Below are 16,749 nucleotides of genomic sequence, written 5' to 3'. Positions count from 1 at the left end.
TATCAAAGAAAAAATCCCATATGTTATTTGGTGTAAAAAATGTTCATAGCAATTGTGCAAAAAAGTTCTTCTTTGGTGGTAAAATGCCGTGCTGTAATAACTGGTAGTCACCCCCCAATGTGGTTGCACTCACCGGAGCACTCCACCCCTGCAGGGGTACGAGCGTGTGATGTTGGTCCTGTCACTCCGGTCGTGTGAATTTCCTTCCACGCGTCCCAATCCCAAAGGCAGCTGCTTGCACACAAGGAGGTGGGGACTTCCTATCCCTTGATGTATTAAAAGTCCCCACTGGGTATCCACAGAAGGTGTTAAGGATTAGGCATAGATGATAAATTCTCAATAGCATCCAGCAAATCCAGCCCACTGGAACCCCTCATCAGACCACAACATCCGTGGGATTTCAGTTGAAGCTTAAAACAGCATGCATCAATGATAGGAACAAAGGGCTGCAGCAATCAGCGTACGACTGTCAGCCTGCCTGACATGTTTCATCATAACAGATGTCTTCAGAGGCTCAAACAAGCTTGAGTCATAAACAGCTGATGAAGTTCCGTGGAAGATGGAAGAAGATCCAGGGATGATCTGTGGAACGGTGTGAGCCAAAAAGTTTGAACCCAAAAGAGCATACGCTCTGTGGGTCAAACCAGCTCATATTGCCCACCGGCAATGAAGAGGGGAGTCTTGGGAACCAACAGTAATTGGAGTCTTGGGAGCCTTCACCAACTGATACAATGTTACAGAGACGGAATTCTGCTGTTTCATTTAGGAGGCCTGTTGCTCATTTGTGAAGGGTTTCAGCCCTGTAAACTTGTCAAACTAGGGATAATTTAAAATTCAAGATTGCCTTTCTCAAATGTGTTTTGACCCTCAACAAGAAAAGCACTATAATTTGTACTTCTTCGTATAATAAAATCGAGGTCTATGGAAGGATACAGGAAAGCCTTAAGAGCTTTTAAAATGCTAACACATCCTAACAAAAAAAAACTAACAAGATCAAAGGCTAACACAATTTTCAGTTTATATTCATACCTGTCCAGAGATTGGTCCAGTGAATGACAGCTACTGGAGAGAGAGCCATTTGGGCTAATAAAGGAGTCCAGCACCTGTGGAAGGTAATACAAAACACTGAAATAAAATAATTTCATCCCTGAGACACAAAAAGAGAACTTGATCCCTAGAGATGGTCACTGGTTGCCTGTCAAAAAATATTTGGCAAAAATGTGAAAATACAGGAGAAATTATCACTGTGTGCAAATAACCCAGGACCACTAAACCTAGAACAAAAAGAGAATTGTGGCATTTCAGGTTAGTGTGAGGCCCCTTTCACACCTATGGACCGTTCATCTGTTTTTCATCCATCCGTTGACGGATGAAAGACGGACATCAATCCATTCCTATGGAAAAACGGATGACAACGGATGATTATCTATTTTCATCTGTTCCGCTTCCGTCAACATCCATTTTTTTGAACGGATAAAAGCTCTATTTTTCATCTGTCAAAAAAACGGATCGGATGAAAAACAGATGTTAACTGACAAATGGGCAGTTTTTCATCCGCTTTTGCATTGGTAGTGGATGTAAAAAAAAAAAAAACTGATGAAAAACTGATGAACTGAACTGATAAATAAACGAATGAACTGAACTGATGAGAAACGGATGAACTGAACTGATGGATGGAACGATCTGTATGTGTGAAAGGACCCTTAAGGTGGCCATACACCATAAGATTTTTCTTGTTCAGTCCCATGTGGACGGAGGAATCTTCCCTGCCAGCTACTGACAGACAGCACCCTGACAGACAGCACCCGCAGCTGTCAGAACACCCAAACAGTTACTGCATCTGACTAGATACAGCTGTCTATTCGGCCATTAATTTTGTGATGGAAGGATGGTGGGCAGGAGGGTGCCAACAGAACAACCTGTGGCTTGAATTTGGGCCAGTTCACCGGGAAATTCACTCCTTGAATGGCCAGCTTTAGACTTATTTTAAAGCGTAGTTCCACCCAAAAGTGGAACTTCCGCTGTGAGGACTCCTCATCCCCTTCTATGCCACATTTATCATGTAATTTTATTTTTGGGGTGAGTAGTTTTGACAGGTACCCAGCTCCCACTTCTGTTCGGACCACCTAGGTGACTCCAGTGGAAGTTCTCCTCTCCACCTCCCTCCTTGCAATCTTCTGGGTCACATCACAGGTCCCAGAAGATTGCCCGGACATTGCGGAGGCGCAGCGCGACGTAACGTGTGAAGCCGCAAGCTGTCAGAGCCGGGTGCCCACACTTGTGATGCCGGCGCTGGAGAGAAGCAAGGGTTCAGGCGGCTGAAACGCTAAATCGTGGGGCAGGTGAGTGTGTGTTTGTAGCGGATGACTTTTAATAAACACAAAAACTAGTGGAACTCCGCTTTAAGGGTTTAAGAGCTGGGAGTAGTTTTAATGTTAGGGTCCAATTAGAAATTAGGGTTGAGTGCTCCTTTTAGAGAAGTGTTCTGGTGGGGGGTGTTAAATGCAGGGGATATATTGTTTCTTTCCAAAGCATTTCTCAGCTATACTGTGCGCACTAGCTTTCATCACTGGGAACCAATACAATGTTAATAAGTATTTTAAAAACAGATGAGTATTTTAAAGTACAGTGGGGGAGAGTTTACCAAAACCGGAACACTCAGAACCTGGTGCAGCTATGCGTTACAGCCAATCAGCTTGTTCAATTAAAGTATAACTAAAAGGCAAAACTTTTTGTTTTTGTTTTGGATAGAGTGGAGAGGAATTAGAACACCTGTCAGTTTTTATTGCTGTCTGTGCCCCCATTAGGGAGATTCTCCCTCTCTATTGGTCCTGTTTACCATTATCATTGAAAGTGAAAGTAAAAGAAAATCCCAAATTTTGGGTTGTCCCCAGAAAAGTAAGAGGGGAAATCTTCCAATGAGGACACTAGATTTGGTGACCTGGGGGTCCCCAAGAAATTCCCTTAATTTGCAGGGATTTCTTCTCACTTTCTGTTTGGTTATAAGACAGGAAGTGAAGGGAAATCTCCGCAATGGGACACAGATAATCAAAAAAAATAATAAATTGACAGTGCTTATAACCCTCCCTAGCAGTTTGTATCCAAAATGAAAAAAAAAGTTTTGCCTATTTTACTCTATTTTAATGACAATAAAACCTGATTGGTTTCTATGCAGAGCTGCACTCTTCAGTTTTAGTATATCTCCCCCAAATTAGTATTTTACACAGTTAACACTCTTGCTGAGGGACTGCTAAGATAAAGGCTAAGGCCCCTTTCACACTGGGGCGGTGGGGGCGTCGGCGGTACAACAGCGCTATTTTTAGCGCTGATGTACCGTCGTTCTTGCAGCGGTATTCGGCCGCTAGCGGCGCGGTTTTAACCCCCCGCTGGCGGCCGAAAAAGGGTTAAATCCGCTCATACAGCGCGGCTATAGCCGCAGTATTACCGCGGTATAGCCGCGCTGTCCCATTGATTTCAATGGGCAGGAGCGGTTTAGGAGCGGTGAATACACCGCTTCTTCCCCGCTCCAAAGAAGCGGCTCGCAGGACTTTTTTTACCGTCCTGTGAGCGCACCGCTTCAGTGTGAAAGCCCTCGGGCTTTCACACTGAACAAACAGCGGAGGCTGTTTAGGGGCGGTTTTCAGGCGGTATTTTTAGTGCAATACCGCCTGAAAACCGCTCCAGTGTGAAAGGGGCCTTAAGCTGTTCCCATTATACAATTTTCTTGTTCAATTTCTTTAGATTTACCTTCAACTATACAGCCAGTAGCAATAATCACTGTGTTCTCCTGCCAGGGACAACTTCTCCTGCCGGGAAAATACAATGGCTCCATTGGGACGGAATCAAGCGATTTTCTTTCTTGCAACCCATCTATGGCCGGCCTTAGTCACCTAGGCACCGTATGACTAAATACTTCTGAGCTGCCTGACAGGCTTGCAGTGGGAGAGAAAAAACACCACAATGCAAAGCCTGCATATGTAATGACCTCAAAAGGTTGCTCCACTATACATATTTATAATTATGATGATATTTGTTTAAAGAGTAAAAAGACTACATTTTTCCTAAAGGTATATGTTCAGAAAAACCCCTTTGTGTAAATGTGTACTTTTTAGCTGTCCTTGGAATTCCATTACAATAGAGCCAATACCTCAGGAATGAATTCCCCCTCACTGTTGATACTGGTGATGGATTTCTGACGAGCAATTTGCTGCTGTTCATCAGGAACACTTCCAGGTGGAGGAGAACTCCGGCCAGTGTGTAGAGATCCTGTGCAGGCAGAAAATACAAGAATAATCATTGCAATTATCATGTGGCTCCAAACACTGTGGATTAAAAGCTAAAACCATTCAGTAAATTCTAAAATATATTGACTATTTACGCACTGTGGTGAAGGTGAACATTTTAGAATACATTTTAACTGAACTTAGAGCATTGGTACAAATGCTTACTTTAATGGACAATAATAGAAGTGATTTTTCACACCTGGTGCATCCACACATAGAATTCTATTAATGACATTGCTGAGTTGGCATACTTCCCTTTGATAATCACCCAAATGTGAATCCACAGTTCTACCACTGGTTGAAGCTGTTCTCCTGTTGTACAATTTTGTACTATATCCGGCCTTGACTGGCAGAATCATTTTGTATCGATCACTCAGAAGAGTTTCCATGTGTGAATCCTTAAAACTTGTATTTGGCAGGCACAGTTGCCAGGATATCACAATGGTGTGTGCTGACCCTGAACAGATTTCATGCTGAACTAACAGTAAGTGATGACACCTATTTGTGCAGATTTCACCTCTTCTTTCCTCTACCTGTAACCTAAATCATGTGATCATTTACACAAACAATAACACAAAGACTCTGTATTGCAGATAGCATGCCATCTGGTTGGTGTGTGAGTGTCCATTGGGAGACATTTGCCGGTTCATATAAGGAGGTCTAGGGTGAGGCATATGCTGAATAGAGATATAAAACTCTGCACCAAAAGAATACAGTCTACTAAACAGGGCCTGAAGAGAAAGGTAGACTGTATTCTTTTGGTGCAGAGTCTTATATCTCTATTCAGCATATGCCTCACCCTAGACCTCCTTCTATGGATTTTTACAGATATGGAGGATAAGGAAAGAAATGGGAAAGGCCTTATGATGCATCATAAGACTATTCTGCCTACTGAGCATTTATTAAATATTGTAGTCCCTTTGCACAAAGGCATATTGATGTGTCTTTAACAGGTGCCACTGATGGTTTTGATGTGTTTCAGCATGCATTTACCTCTATGCTAATCACTAGCTATATTACACACATAGCAGGGTCAAAGCAGTAGCACATAGCATTGTGCACAAGCAGCACAAACCGCCATGCTAATTGTAAAGCCGGGCACACTCTACGGTGTTTTGGGTTGCACGAAAAAAAAACTGACAGCTTGGGTCCGAGACACTGTTCTAACCATCCAACATTAGTACAGCGATCTTCACCGCTGAGCTGTTGTGTTCTAACAGGGGGACACTCCAATCAGTGCTCTCCGCCATTGGCTGAGAACGCTGATCGGGAGTCTGTTAGTTGCTGGTTTTCCAGCATGCTCGTCTGACAGAAGCCAGACAAATGGCCTGCTTCTGTCGGACAGGCCGAATGTCGGACGTTTTTTTTGAACCGGCAAATGTCTCCCAACATTCAGCCCATGTGTATCCAGCTTAAGATGTGCTATGCAATTATCTTTACTTTGCATTACAGCCTCTCTTATCTTAGCGATAAATGCTGTTTATATACAAGCATAAATGCACATGTAAGCATACTGTATCAGAAACATGGAGTGGAAGACATATCTGATCAGTTTTCAGGGATTAACCTATCCAGGTACTTACCTGTAGAACACTTTCTGTTCTTTCCAGCATCTTTATATAGTGATCCCAGAATATCCCCCATTGACTTTGATATCCTCATGTCATGGTGTTGCTTTGTCCCAACTGGTTGCAAGTGCTGTAATGTGAAGACAGAGTTTAGTGCATTCGAATGAATTTTATTATCCCATTTTTGACCATTTAGAAAAAAATGATCGATAATGCATGCAATCTGGGAATAATTTATGTGCCAGGAATTGTTTAAATGTGCTATGAGAATGTGCTGTGTGAGTAGACAGATTGCTAAAATGTGCTAGGAAGAAGATAACATGAGTTACATTGTAAGATAGTGTAGAAAGTGTAGAGTAGACATAAAATAGAGTCAATGCAATACATAATGAATGCACTTCTGTTGAAGGCATGCAATAAGATGAATATATTAACTCATGGTAAGCAAGAATCTACTCACTATATTTTTACTCGGTGCTTTAACTACTATCTTCAAGCTTCTGTGAGACGGGTTCATGTCCATGTGTTCTATGGCTTTGTCCAAGTCATCTTGGTACTTGAGCGGAACAAGCAGCTGTGTAATTGTAATAATTGTGAGTAAGGAAATTCCAAACTATATACCATTACAATGTATTCTGTGATTGTAGCACTAGAGGGCACTCTGACAATAGCAATCATGAAAGTCCAATCTACAGAACTACAAGAAAACTTTTTTTTGTTCCTTACAGTACTTTTACAGTGCGGGTATTATTACAAAGATGGTACGCGCTAGGCACCGCTAAATGGAAAATGCCTGCTGAGGCCAAATCAACTTTCCTGCAGATCTGCCAAATGTGCCACAAATTGTAACTAAGGCTATGATTTGCAAACTTTTACTTGCTTAACTAGAACAGATATTTTATTATTTTGTGTCTTGGACTACTAATAAAGGATTTATGATGGAACATTGCTGCCCACTCTGCACTAGAACTGAACTAAATATATGCATGTTTATTTTTAGCTAAAAGATCCCCAAAAAAAATCTTGTGAAAGTGTCTCTATAGAAAGAATAGCAATGAGTATGTGTTGGAACCATCGCTAGGCCTTTTTATAGCAATCTCAACAGTAGCAGATTGATCTCTGTGTGGTAGCAAAAGAGAAAAGGGAGATGTTGATAGTAAATAGTAGGGGTGCAACGGATCAAAAAACTCACGGTTCGGATCGTTCCTCGGATCAGGAGTCACGGTTCGGATCATTTTCGGATCAACAAAAAAAAATCTCCCCCACAGTAATATCCACAATCTCCCTATTGGCAGGGTATTGGCAGGGCATTGCAGCAGGGCATTGCCAGGGCATTGCAGAGTATTGGCACTGCTGCCATCCGATCTCTCCCCTCCACTGTACAGATCATTACACAGAGGGGAGAGAGAGAGGAACCGGCATCATGACATGACGCCGGTTTGTTACAAGTGATCGCTCCGTCATTCGACGTGCTAAACGGCCTCCGGGTGTACCAAGATGGCCACCGCTCCGGAGCTAGGCCAAAGCCGCGGCCTTTCCTATGGCCGAGGCCACAGAGGTGTCCCGTACGGATCAACCTCCGCGGATCGGATCAACCTCCGCGGATCAGATCACGGATCAATGACGATCCTTTGCACCCCAAGTAAATAGGTATTCTTTTCAGACACTGTGAGTTACTAATCTGAACAATTTTTACCATAAAAAATCTGTTTAAAAAAAAAATCAGTAATTTTCCTTCCAGTTGGAGGACATTACATTATATATATATATATATATATATATATATATATATATATATATATATATATATATATACACATACACACAAACAAAACATCTCACAAAAGTAAGTACACCCCTTACATTTTTGTAAATATTTTATTATATCTTTTTATGTGACAACACTGAAGAAATGACACTTTGCTACAATGTAAAGTAGTGAGTGTACAGCTTGTATAACAGTGTAAATTTGCTGTCCCCTCAAAATAACTCAACACACAGCCATTAATGTCTAAACTGCTGGCAACACAATTGAGTACACCCCTAAGGCTACTTTCACATTGAGGCACTTTACAGGCACTAAAGCGCTAAAAATAGCGACTGCAAATCGTCTCTCCTGTCACTTCAGTGTGAAAGCCCGAGGGCTTTCACACTGGAAAGGCACCCTGGCAGGACGCTAGAAAAAGTCCTGCAAGCAGCATCTTTGAGGCGCTTTAGGAGCGGTGTATACACTGCTCCTAAAGCACACCTGCCCATTTGAATCAATGGGAAACCCCGCTGTAGCAGCGCTTTGAACACTTTTTCAGGTGAAAAGGGCCGCTAAAACGACAGTAAAGCGCCGCTTTACCGACGACGCCCCAGCGCCTCAGTGTGAAAGTGCCCTAAGTGAAAATGTCCAAATTGGGCCCAATTAGCCATTTTCCCTCCCCAGTGTCAGGTGACTCGTTAGTGTTAAAAGGTCTCAGGTGTGATTGGAAAAGAAGATTGCCAAGACCCGGAAACTTAGCTGCAGCACGGTGGACAAGACCATACAGTGGTTTAACAGGACAGGTTCCACTCAGAACAGGCCTCGCCTTGCACCAGAAAGCCCGCAAACAGTTTGCTGAAGACAAGCAGACTAAGAAATTGGATTACTGGAACCATGTCCTGTGGTCTGAAGAGACCAAGATAAACTTATGTGGTTCAGATGGTGTCAAGTGTGTGTGGAGGCAACCAGGTGAGGAGTACAAAGACAAGTGTGTCTTGCCTACAGTTAAGCATGGTGGTGGAAGTGTCATGGTCTGGGGCTGCATGAGTGCTGCCGGCACTGGGGAGCTACAGTTCATTGAGGGAACCATGAATACCAACATCTATTGTGACATACTGAAGCAGAGCATGATCCCCTACCTTCGGAGACTGGGCCGCAGGGTAGTATTGCAACATGATAACGACCCCAAACACACCTCCAAGACAACCACTGCCTTGCTAAAGATGCTGAGGGTAAAAGTGATGGACTGGCCAAGCATGTCTCCAGACCTAAACCCTATTGAGCATCTGTGGGGCATCCTCAAACAGAAGGTGGAGGAGCGCAAGGTCTCTAACATCCACCAGCTCTGTAATGTCTTCATGGAGGGGTGGAAGAGGACTCCAGTGGCAACCTGTGAAGCTCTGGTGAACTCCATGCCCAAGAGGGTTAAGGCAGTGCTGGAAAATAATGGTGGCCACACAAAATATTGACACTTTGGGCCCAATCTGGACATTTTAACTTAGGGGTATACTCACTTTTGTTGCCAGTGGTTTAGACATTAATGGCTGTGTGTTGAGTTATTTGGAGGGGACAGCAAATTTACACTGTTACACAAGCTCACACTACTACAAGGTACACTCACTACTTTTGTTGTAGCAAAGTGTCATTTCTTTAGAGTTGTCACATTAAAAGATATAATAAAATATTCACAAAAATGTGAGGGGGTGTACTCACTTTTGTGAGATACTGAATATATAGTCAGATTTACAGGTACCAGCTTTCCAAGCTTCTCTGTGTACACACAAACCCCCTTTCGCTGCCAGAGCCGTTTTTGTGTGTTTTTTTTTTTTTTTTTTTACACACATTTTAGGCCTAAACATTGCAAAAAACCTCCAAAACATTAGAGAATAAAATAGTGGTAGTTCCAATTTTTTTATTTCACAAGATATAAGGACACTGGTTTAAATACTTCCTTACGGGCCAATTCTGACATTTCTCTCCTATATGTAAAAAAAAAGTACCTTTTTGCTAGAAAAATACTTAGAACCCCCAAATATTATATATTTTTTTTAGCAGAGGCCCTAGAGAAAAAAAATAGTGGGAGCGTTTTTTCAAACAATTTTTTTGAAAAAAAATACACTTTAATGAATTCAATTCCACACAAACACTATATAATAACTAATTTTTGTTAAAATAACTGCATAGGCAACACTTTAAAAGCTTTCACAGGTTACAAGTTTAGAGTTACACAGGAGGTAACTCTGGAGCTAAAATGATTATCCTCGCACTGCAGTTCGCGATGATATCACACAAATGTGGTGCAATCACTGTTTACATAAGCGGGCAGGACTTACATATGCGGCCGTTCACGCATGTGTGTAAGCATAGGAGGAGGTTTCATTTTTGTTTTAACATCCCTTGTGAAAGCATGGGCCATGACGGGTCCTCTTTATGGAGAGATCTTGGGTCTATTAGACCCCAAATATCTCCCCTGGCCTCCAATGCAGCCTATCAGACACAGATCAGTCTGATCGGGTGCTTACCTGGCCACTAATGGCCCGATATATATAGCCTGTAGCTGGAGGCATAATTGCGATATAACCATCCCAACCCTAGGATATCCATGGACACCCTATTGTCAAGGAAGTGGTTAAGAAATGCAAAATTTCAGTAAAAAATACACTATAGTTAATTTTAGGGCAAACACAAAAAATGACCGTTTTTTGTTGTTGTAAAATATAGAGCATGAAGTTGCTCCAAATAAATAGACCCAACTTGGGCGGCACAGTTGTGTAGTGGGTAGCACTTTCGCCTAGCAGTAAGAAGGGTCGCTGGTTCGAATCCCAACCACGACACTACCTGCCTAGAGTTTGCATGTTCTCCCTGTGCCTGTGTACTCCGGTTTCCTCCCACACTCCAAAGACATGCTGGTAGGTTAATTGGATCCTGTCTAAATTTTCCCTAGTAAGTATGAATGTGAGTTAGGGACCTTAGATTGTAAGCTCCTTGAGGGTAGGGACTGATGTGAATGTACAATGTATATGTAAAGCGCTGCGTAAATTGACTGCGCTATATAAGTACCTGAAATAAATAAAATAAATAAATAAAACTTGTCAAACCTCAAAAACTGCTGAAACTGTGACAAAGTTTGATATTATATTTGTCATAGGTGAGGCTTTAAAATCTCTTACAGGTCATCAGTTTAGAGTTAACCTTGAATACACTCATGTGTGTGGTGATGGTCTCAAACTTTTTTCCGAGGGGGGGGGGTGCTTTAGGGGAACTTTCATTTTTTTACACTTTTTTTTAATTTAGTTTCTCTTTATAACATTTTTTTCTTCAAATAGGGGACACAAAGTCCTCTATGTGATGCTTTTTTGGTGACAGGATCTCTTTAATAAGATATCATGGGTCTAAAAGACTCCTGATGTCTCACCTGTCCTCCAATGAAGCTGATGGAATAAGGATCACGTGACACAGGGAAATAAAGGTGACGTTTTACAAGTTCGCAGGGCACCTGCAATGCTTGTCCCAGGTCTGCCAATAGGTGCGCAGGTCAGTGGCCAGACCTGAACCTGTAGCTCTCCTCCAACTTGTGTCTATTTACCCCATATTGGCTCGATATCCACTGTAGCATTTGTATTATGCAGAGCAGGTTAGGGACTGGCCATAGAGAGATTACTTTGACATACTTGGGCAGCTTAAACATGTATTGCAATATGTGTGAACTAAAAATCGCTGTTTTTTTCTTTGCAAAGTTTGCTAGAAAGGATATATAGCAGCGTCCAGAGTGTTGATCCAGAATTTCTATATGTAAGGACAGTCAGACACTTCATAAATGAGACAAATAATGACTGCTTCCATCATGTGTAAGGGACGAGGCTGCTTTAAGGCAATCCTGGCTTGCAATCTGATTACTCTGCACTGCTCTGATCAAACTAAGCCAATCAAAATAAAAAAAAGTAAGTGGGAAAACGGAACAGGCCATTGTCTCATGAAAAGACCAATTCAATCACCAGGACTGCACACAGAGAGTGCTCAGACTGGGAAGAATAATATAATATCCATTTTAAAGTGATTTTATACTATTGAAATGGTGCCATTTTTTCCAATGCCATGCCTAGATTAAAGAAGGACACCAAAGCGTAAACCTCCAGAACATCAAGTTGTGTGAACAGTAAGTGGAGTTTCTTTATCTGCAATACCTGAACCTGAACACAGACATCTCATTCTGTGGATGTGAGAGGTGTCCCTTAATCCAGGAGTTTCCAAACTTTCAAAACAAAGGGAAACTTTACTGCCTTTCAAATATTAGGGGGGCTGGACTTTGGCCGTGGGAGTAGAAAGTGCCCTGGCATCGGAGGGAGTAAACAATGCCAAACAATGCCAGAGCGACGAAGCATTGTGCATAGAAGGCATGTAAAATTGATGCTAGTGGTCCACAGGATTCAAAATTGGGAGTTTAGTGGTCTATGAGGTCCGGAAAATGGTTGGCAACCTCTGCTGTAATCAATCGTACATATTGTGTATAGGGTGGATGGAATCGCATTGTGTGTAATGACTAGTTTATGTCTGGTAATCAAGGTTGGACAGTTTCTAAGAAATCATTCATCAGATAGGATTCAGGATACAAAACATTCATGTATACAGCAAGCTTTTAGAAAATATTGCCAAAGATTTTAGCAAGCTTTCAATCAGCTATGTTGAAGCCTTTAAATCAAACCTAAGTGCCAGTATGGAGTGCTGACTGCCACTGATTTTCTGACTTCCAGCATGCTTCAAGTATTGCCAAGTTAAGCTTACTAAATAAACAGGATGGAGCCATGCTTTCATATTGTTTTACGCCAAATTCTGACCCTACCATCTGAATGTCGCAGCTGCAAACGAGACTCGAACAGGCAACCTTTTTACAATCTTCTATTGTCCAATTTTGGTGAGTCTGTGCAAATTGTAGCCTCAGTTTCCTGTTCTTAGCTGGCAGGAGTGGCTCCCAGTATGGTCTCCTGCTGCTGTAGCCCATCTGCTTCAAGGTTCAAAATGTTGTGCATTTAGAGATGGTATTCTGCATACCTTGGTTGTAACGAGTGGTTATTTGAGTTACTGTTCCCTTTCTACCATCTGCCCATTCTCCTCTGACCTCTGACATCAACAAGGAATTTCCGTCCACCCAACTGCCGCTCACTGTATATTTTCTCTTTTTCGGACCATTCTCTGTAAACCCTAGAGATGGTTGCTCATAAAAATCCCAGTGGATCAGCAGTTTTTGAAATACTCAGACCAGCCCATCTGAACAACCAAACCATGTTCAAAGTCACTTAAATCCCCTTTCTTCCCCATGCTGATGCTTGGTTTGAACTTCGGCAAGTCATCTTCACCAAATCTAGATGCCTAGATGCTGCCATGTGATTGGCTGATTAGCAATTTGTGTTACTAAGAAATTGAACAGGTGTATGTAATAAAGTGGCCGGTGAGTATATATTATATTGTCAAAAATAACTTTTGTTTGTATTGTTATTACAATACTGATGTCATAAAATGAAAGTGTATGCTGTGATCACAGATTTCCTTTAAAGCCAAACTGGATAAAAAGGAGAGGTTGCAGCTCCTGTAAGGCTTCTATTGCTATTCCCACACTGGGCAGAATTCTATCCTGGTGGCAAAGGGGTTGATTTACTAAACTTGGACAGTACAAAACCAGGTGCAGCCCTGCATAGAAACCAATCAGCTTCCAGGATTTTTTGTCAAAGCTTAATTGAACAAGCTGAAGTTAGAAGCTGATTGGCCATCATGCACAGCTGCACCAGATTTTGCACTCTCCAGTTTTAGTAAATCCCTCCCACAGTGTTACAGGGACAGGATGCAATGAGATCTCTTCATTGTGGACACCGATTGCAACCAAACCACCTTCTTAGTAGAGTGGGAAAGGTTAGAATCTCTGTGAAGTTTTTATTGCTCTTTGTGTCTTCCTACCCCCTTATTTCTTATCACAGGGACAGGAAGTGATAGAAAGTTTTCTTGTTGGGGCAACAGACACAGCACTAAAGCCTGCCCTAACTTTATCTAAAACTAAAATGGAGTCTGACACAGACCAGGACATGCAGACCGTGCACAAGGAACTGACATGTGAGTCTCCAGTGGAACAAAGTACACATTACCTCATTGTTTGCATAGTGCAAGTCCATTGTTTGCCCAAAGGCATCTGTAACTTTCTGCAGCACATCTTTGAGTTTTACTGGCCTCCGGAATTCTATAATCCTGAAAAAAGAGGGGATGCCTAAAATCAGATACATTATCAACATACATGATGGGGTCTACAACCTGCAATGTATTATAGTTGTCAATGCTGATTATATATAACCTATGTACCTAGCTGGCAACATACATAATGCATTTACCAGATTTATAGTTTTTAGATATTAAAATGTCCAATATACTTTATCTATATTTGTACATTTTACATTGTGAGTATCCAGTTTGGGTTCCTGCCAATTGAAGAACCCTTTTGTTGGTTCAGTAGCCATCCAACACTAATAGCCTGGCTCTTCTTCAAAGGGAGAGATTGACAGGTGGGAACCATCAGTGTTACTGCACAAAAAAATAGCCACATGTACTATGTAATATACCGCACAAACAACACGTTACAACTGTTAAATTGTGTAATCATTTTTTATTACAGTTATGAAGAACATCAATAGTTGTAGGAAGTTGTTTGGTTATGCAGTAAACAGTCATGTAATAAAAAATCCGTAATGAACAATATTTATTTCAAAGTACCGTATTTATCGGCGTATAACACACCATTTATTCCCCCTTAAAATTAGTGGAAAATCGTGGGAATTAATTACATAGTGCTGCGATCTCCTGTGTACCCGGCGCTCCGTCACTCACAGCCACACCTCCTGGCCCCGCATTGGGCCACTGTTCTGTCTATCATATGAGCAGGGCCGGGAGGCGTGGCTGTGAGTGACGGAGCGCCGGGTACACAGGAGATCGTGGCTCTGTGTAATTCAGCGGCGCTCGCTCCTCCTCTTTCCTCGGAGACAGCAGGCATAATCCAACACTGGCGAGGCTTCAATGATGGGAAAGGTGAGGCTGCAGATGGGCACGGAACAGGTTGCATTGTTGGGCAAATCAATGGTTGCAGATGGGCACTGAGCAGGGTGCATTGATGAGCTATGACCCAAATTTTGCTTCCAACTTCTTTATTTAAAATGTAAGTTTTTTTCCTTAAACTTCCCTCCTAAAACTGGGGTGCACGATATATGCCTGTGCGTGTTATTCACCGATAAATACGGTAGCTTATGCACCTTTGCGAGCCTTGAACGCTTTTTACCTGCATGTTTTTCCACATTTGTTGAAGGTTTTTTGTGGAAAAATCACTTGTATATTTTGTTGTGTTTGTGGTTCCAACAGCAATGAATAGCTCCACAAGCCTGGCACGTGCTTTTCGTGTGTTTGGTTAACATATGCAAAATCACGCAATTCTGCGTACATTCACGAAACAATATAGTGGGAATGCAGCTACGAGCCACTGAGATCTCGTTTGGTAAGTATCTCTTTTAATTGTGCTGTATCAATTAAAACATTTCCATAAAAATAGTACAGGCATACCTCACTTTTAAGTACACAATGGGGCTTATTTACTAAAGCTGGAAAGTGCAAAATCAGGTTCACTTCTGCATAGAAACCAATGAGCTTGCAGGTTTTATTACCAAAGCTTAACTGAAGAAGCCGTGGTTAGAATCTCATTGGTTTCTATGCAGAAGTGAGCCTGATTTTGCACTTTCCAGCTTTAGTAAATGAACCCCAATGTGTACTTAAAAGTGGGGTATGCTTGTATACAGTTTTAGTGCACAGGAATTCAGATGATTGCAGATTTCCCCACTTCCCTCAGAATTAGTCCCTGTACTGAAATTTTAGGTGCATTTCCTTCACTGCACTGAATGTTTAAAACCTCTCAGTTAGGGAACTGAAATATTTAAAATATTGACAAAAAGTAAAAACAAAGACATTGTTATATTATAAAAGAAACAGCCACTGTCCATAAACGTGTATAAATCATATATATTTATATAATATATATTTTCTGGGGTTCAAGGTAGCCCTAAAATGTGCATCAAATCACAAAAAACGCTTCGCAGTGTACATGACTCTACACTTGGATTTGAGGAGTGATGCTGATTTTATGGATTCATAATCCTTTAGGTCATTACTGGCATACAGCGGGGAAAATAATTATTTGATCCCCTGCAAATTTTGTAAGTTTGCCCACTTACAAAGAAATGAAGGGTCTATCATTTTATCATAGGTGTATTTTAAATGATAGAGACAGAATATCAACCAAAAATCCAGAAAAAAACACATGATACAAATATTATAAATTAAGTTGCAGTTCAGTTAGTAAAATAAGTATTTGATCCCCAAGCAAAACATGACTTAGTACTTGATGGAGAAACCCTTGTTGGCAAGCACAGAAGTAAGACGTTTCTTGTAGTTGGTTGCCAGGTTTGCACACATCTCAGGAGGGATTTTGGTCCAGTCTTCTTTACAGATCTTCTCTAAATCCTTAACCCAATAAAAAAAAACAGATACTGTTCCTTTAAAGCATGTTATACAGCACAGAGCTTGTGCTGTGTCACTTGGACCCCTGTATACCCTAAAAAACCTGTCTGATCCTGCCTGGCTATACCCTCCCCTCTGCAAACAGACCATGATAGTCATGGCTGCTGAGACCTGACATCATGGTCCTTTTGCGTCTTCTCTGTCCTCCTCCCCCCTCCCCTCCCTGCTTGAAAAGAGAGGAGAGGAATCAGCTGTGCGCCTGGAGGAGCTTTAATGAGTACAGATTGGCATTTTTTTTAAGAACACAGGCACATGTTATTAAGGCACAGAGGGGATAATAAGATTTCATAGAAGTGGGTTAACAACCACTTTAAGGTTTCTTGGCTGTCCCTTGGCAACTTGAAGTTTTAGCTCCCTATATAAATGTATAGGATTAAGGTCTGGAGACTGACTAGGCCACTCTGTGATCTTAATGTGCTTCTTCTTGAGCCACTCCTTTGTTGCCTTGGCGGTATGTTTTGGGTCATTGTCATGCTGGAAAATCCATCCATGACCCCCATCTTCAGTGTTCTGGTTGAGGGAAGAAGGTTTTCATCCAAGATTTTACAAT

The 16,749-nt window shown here is 41.7% G+C and overlaps 1 protein-coding gene across 3 annotated transcripts in view; it reads right to left on the bottom strand.

The window, feature by feature from the left end:
• LOC141144387 (mitogen-activated protein kinase kinase kinase 3-like) overlaps positions 1-16,749 on the bottom strand; it is a 254,921-nt gene that overhangs the window by 23,123 nt on the left and 215,049 nt on the right. For all 3 annotated transcript variants that reach the window (XM_073630033.1, XM_073630031.1, XM_073630030.1), the window contains exons 5-9: positions 13,733-13,832; positions 6,312-6,425; positions 5,867-5,981; positions 4,148-4,266; positions 1,030-1,103 (exon numbers count right to left, since the gene is read on the bottom strand). In XM_073630033.1, the coding sequence (XP_073486134.1) occupies positions 1,030-1,103; positions 4,148-4,266; positions 5,867-5,981; positions 6,312-6,425; positions 13,733-13,832 (522 nt within the window). The remainder of the gene's footprint in view (positions 1-1,029; positions 1,104-4,147; positions 4,267-5,866; positions 5,982-6,311; positions 6,426-13,732; positions 13,833-16,749) is intronic.

The sequence above is a fragment of the Aquarana catesbeiana genome, linkage group LG05, assembly GCF_042186555.1.
Source record: "Aquarana catesbeiana isolate 2022-GZ linkage group LG05, ASM4218655v1, whole genome shotgun sequence".
NCBI lineage: Eukaryota > Metazoa > Chordata > Amphibia > Anura > Ranidae > Aquarana > Aquarana catesbeiana.
The sequence above is the reverse complement of the archived record's forward strand: the minus strand, read 5'-3'. Positions and strand labels throughout refer to the sequence as shown.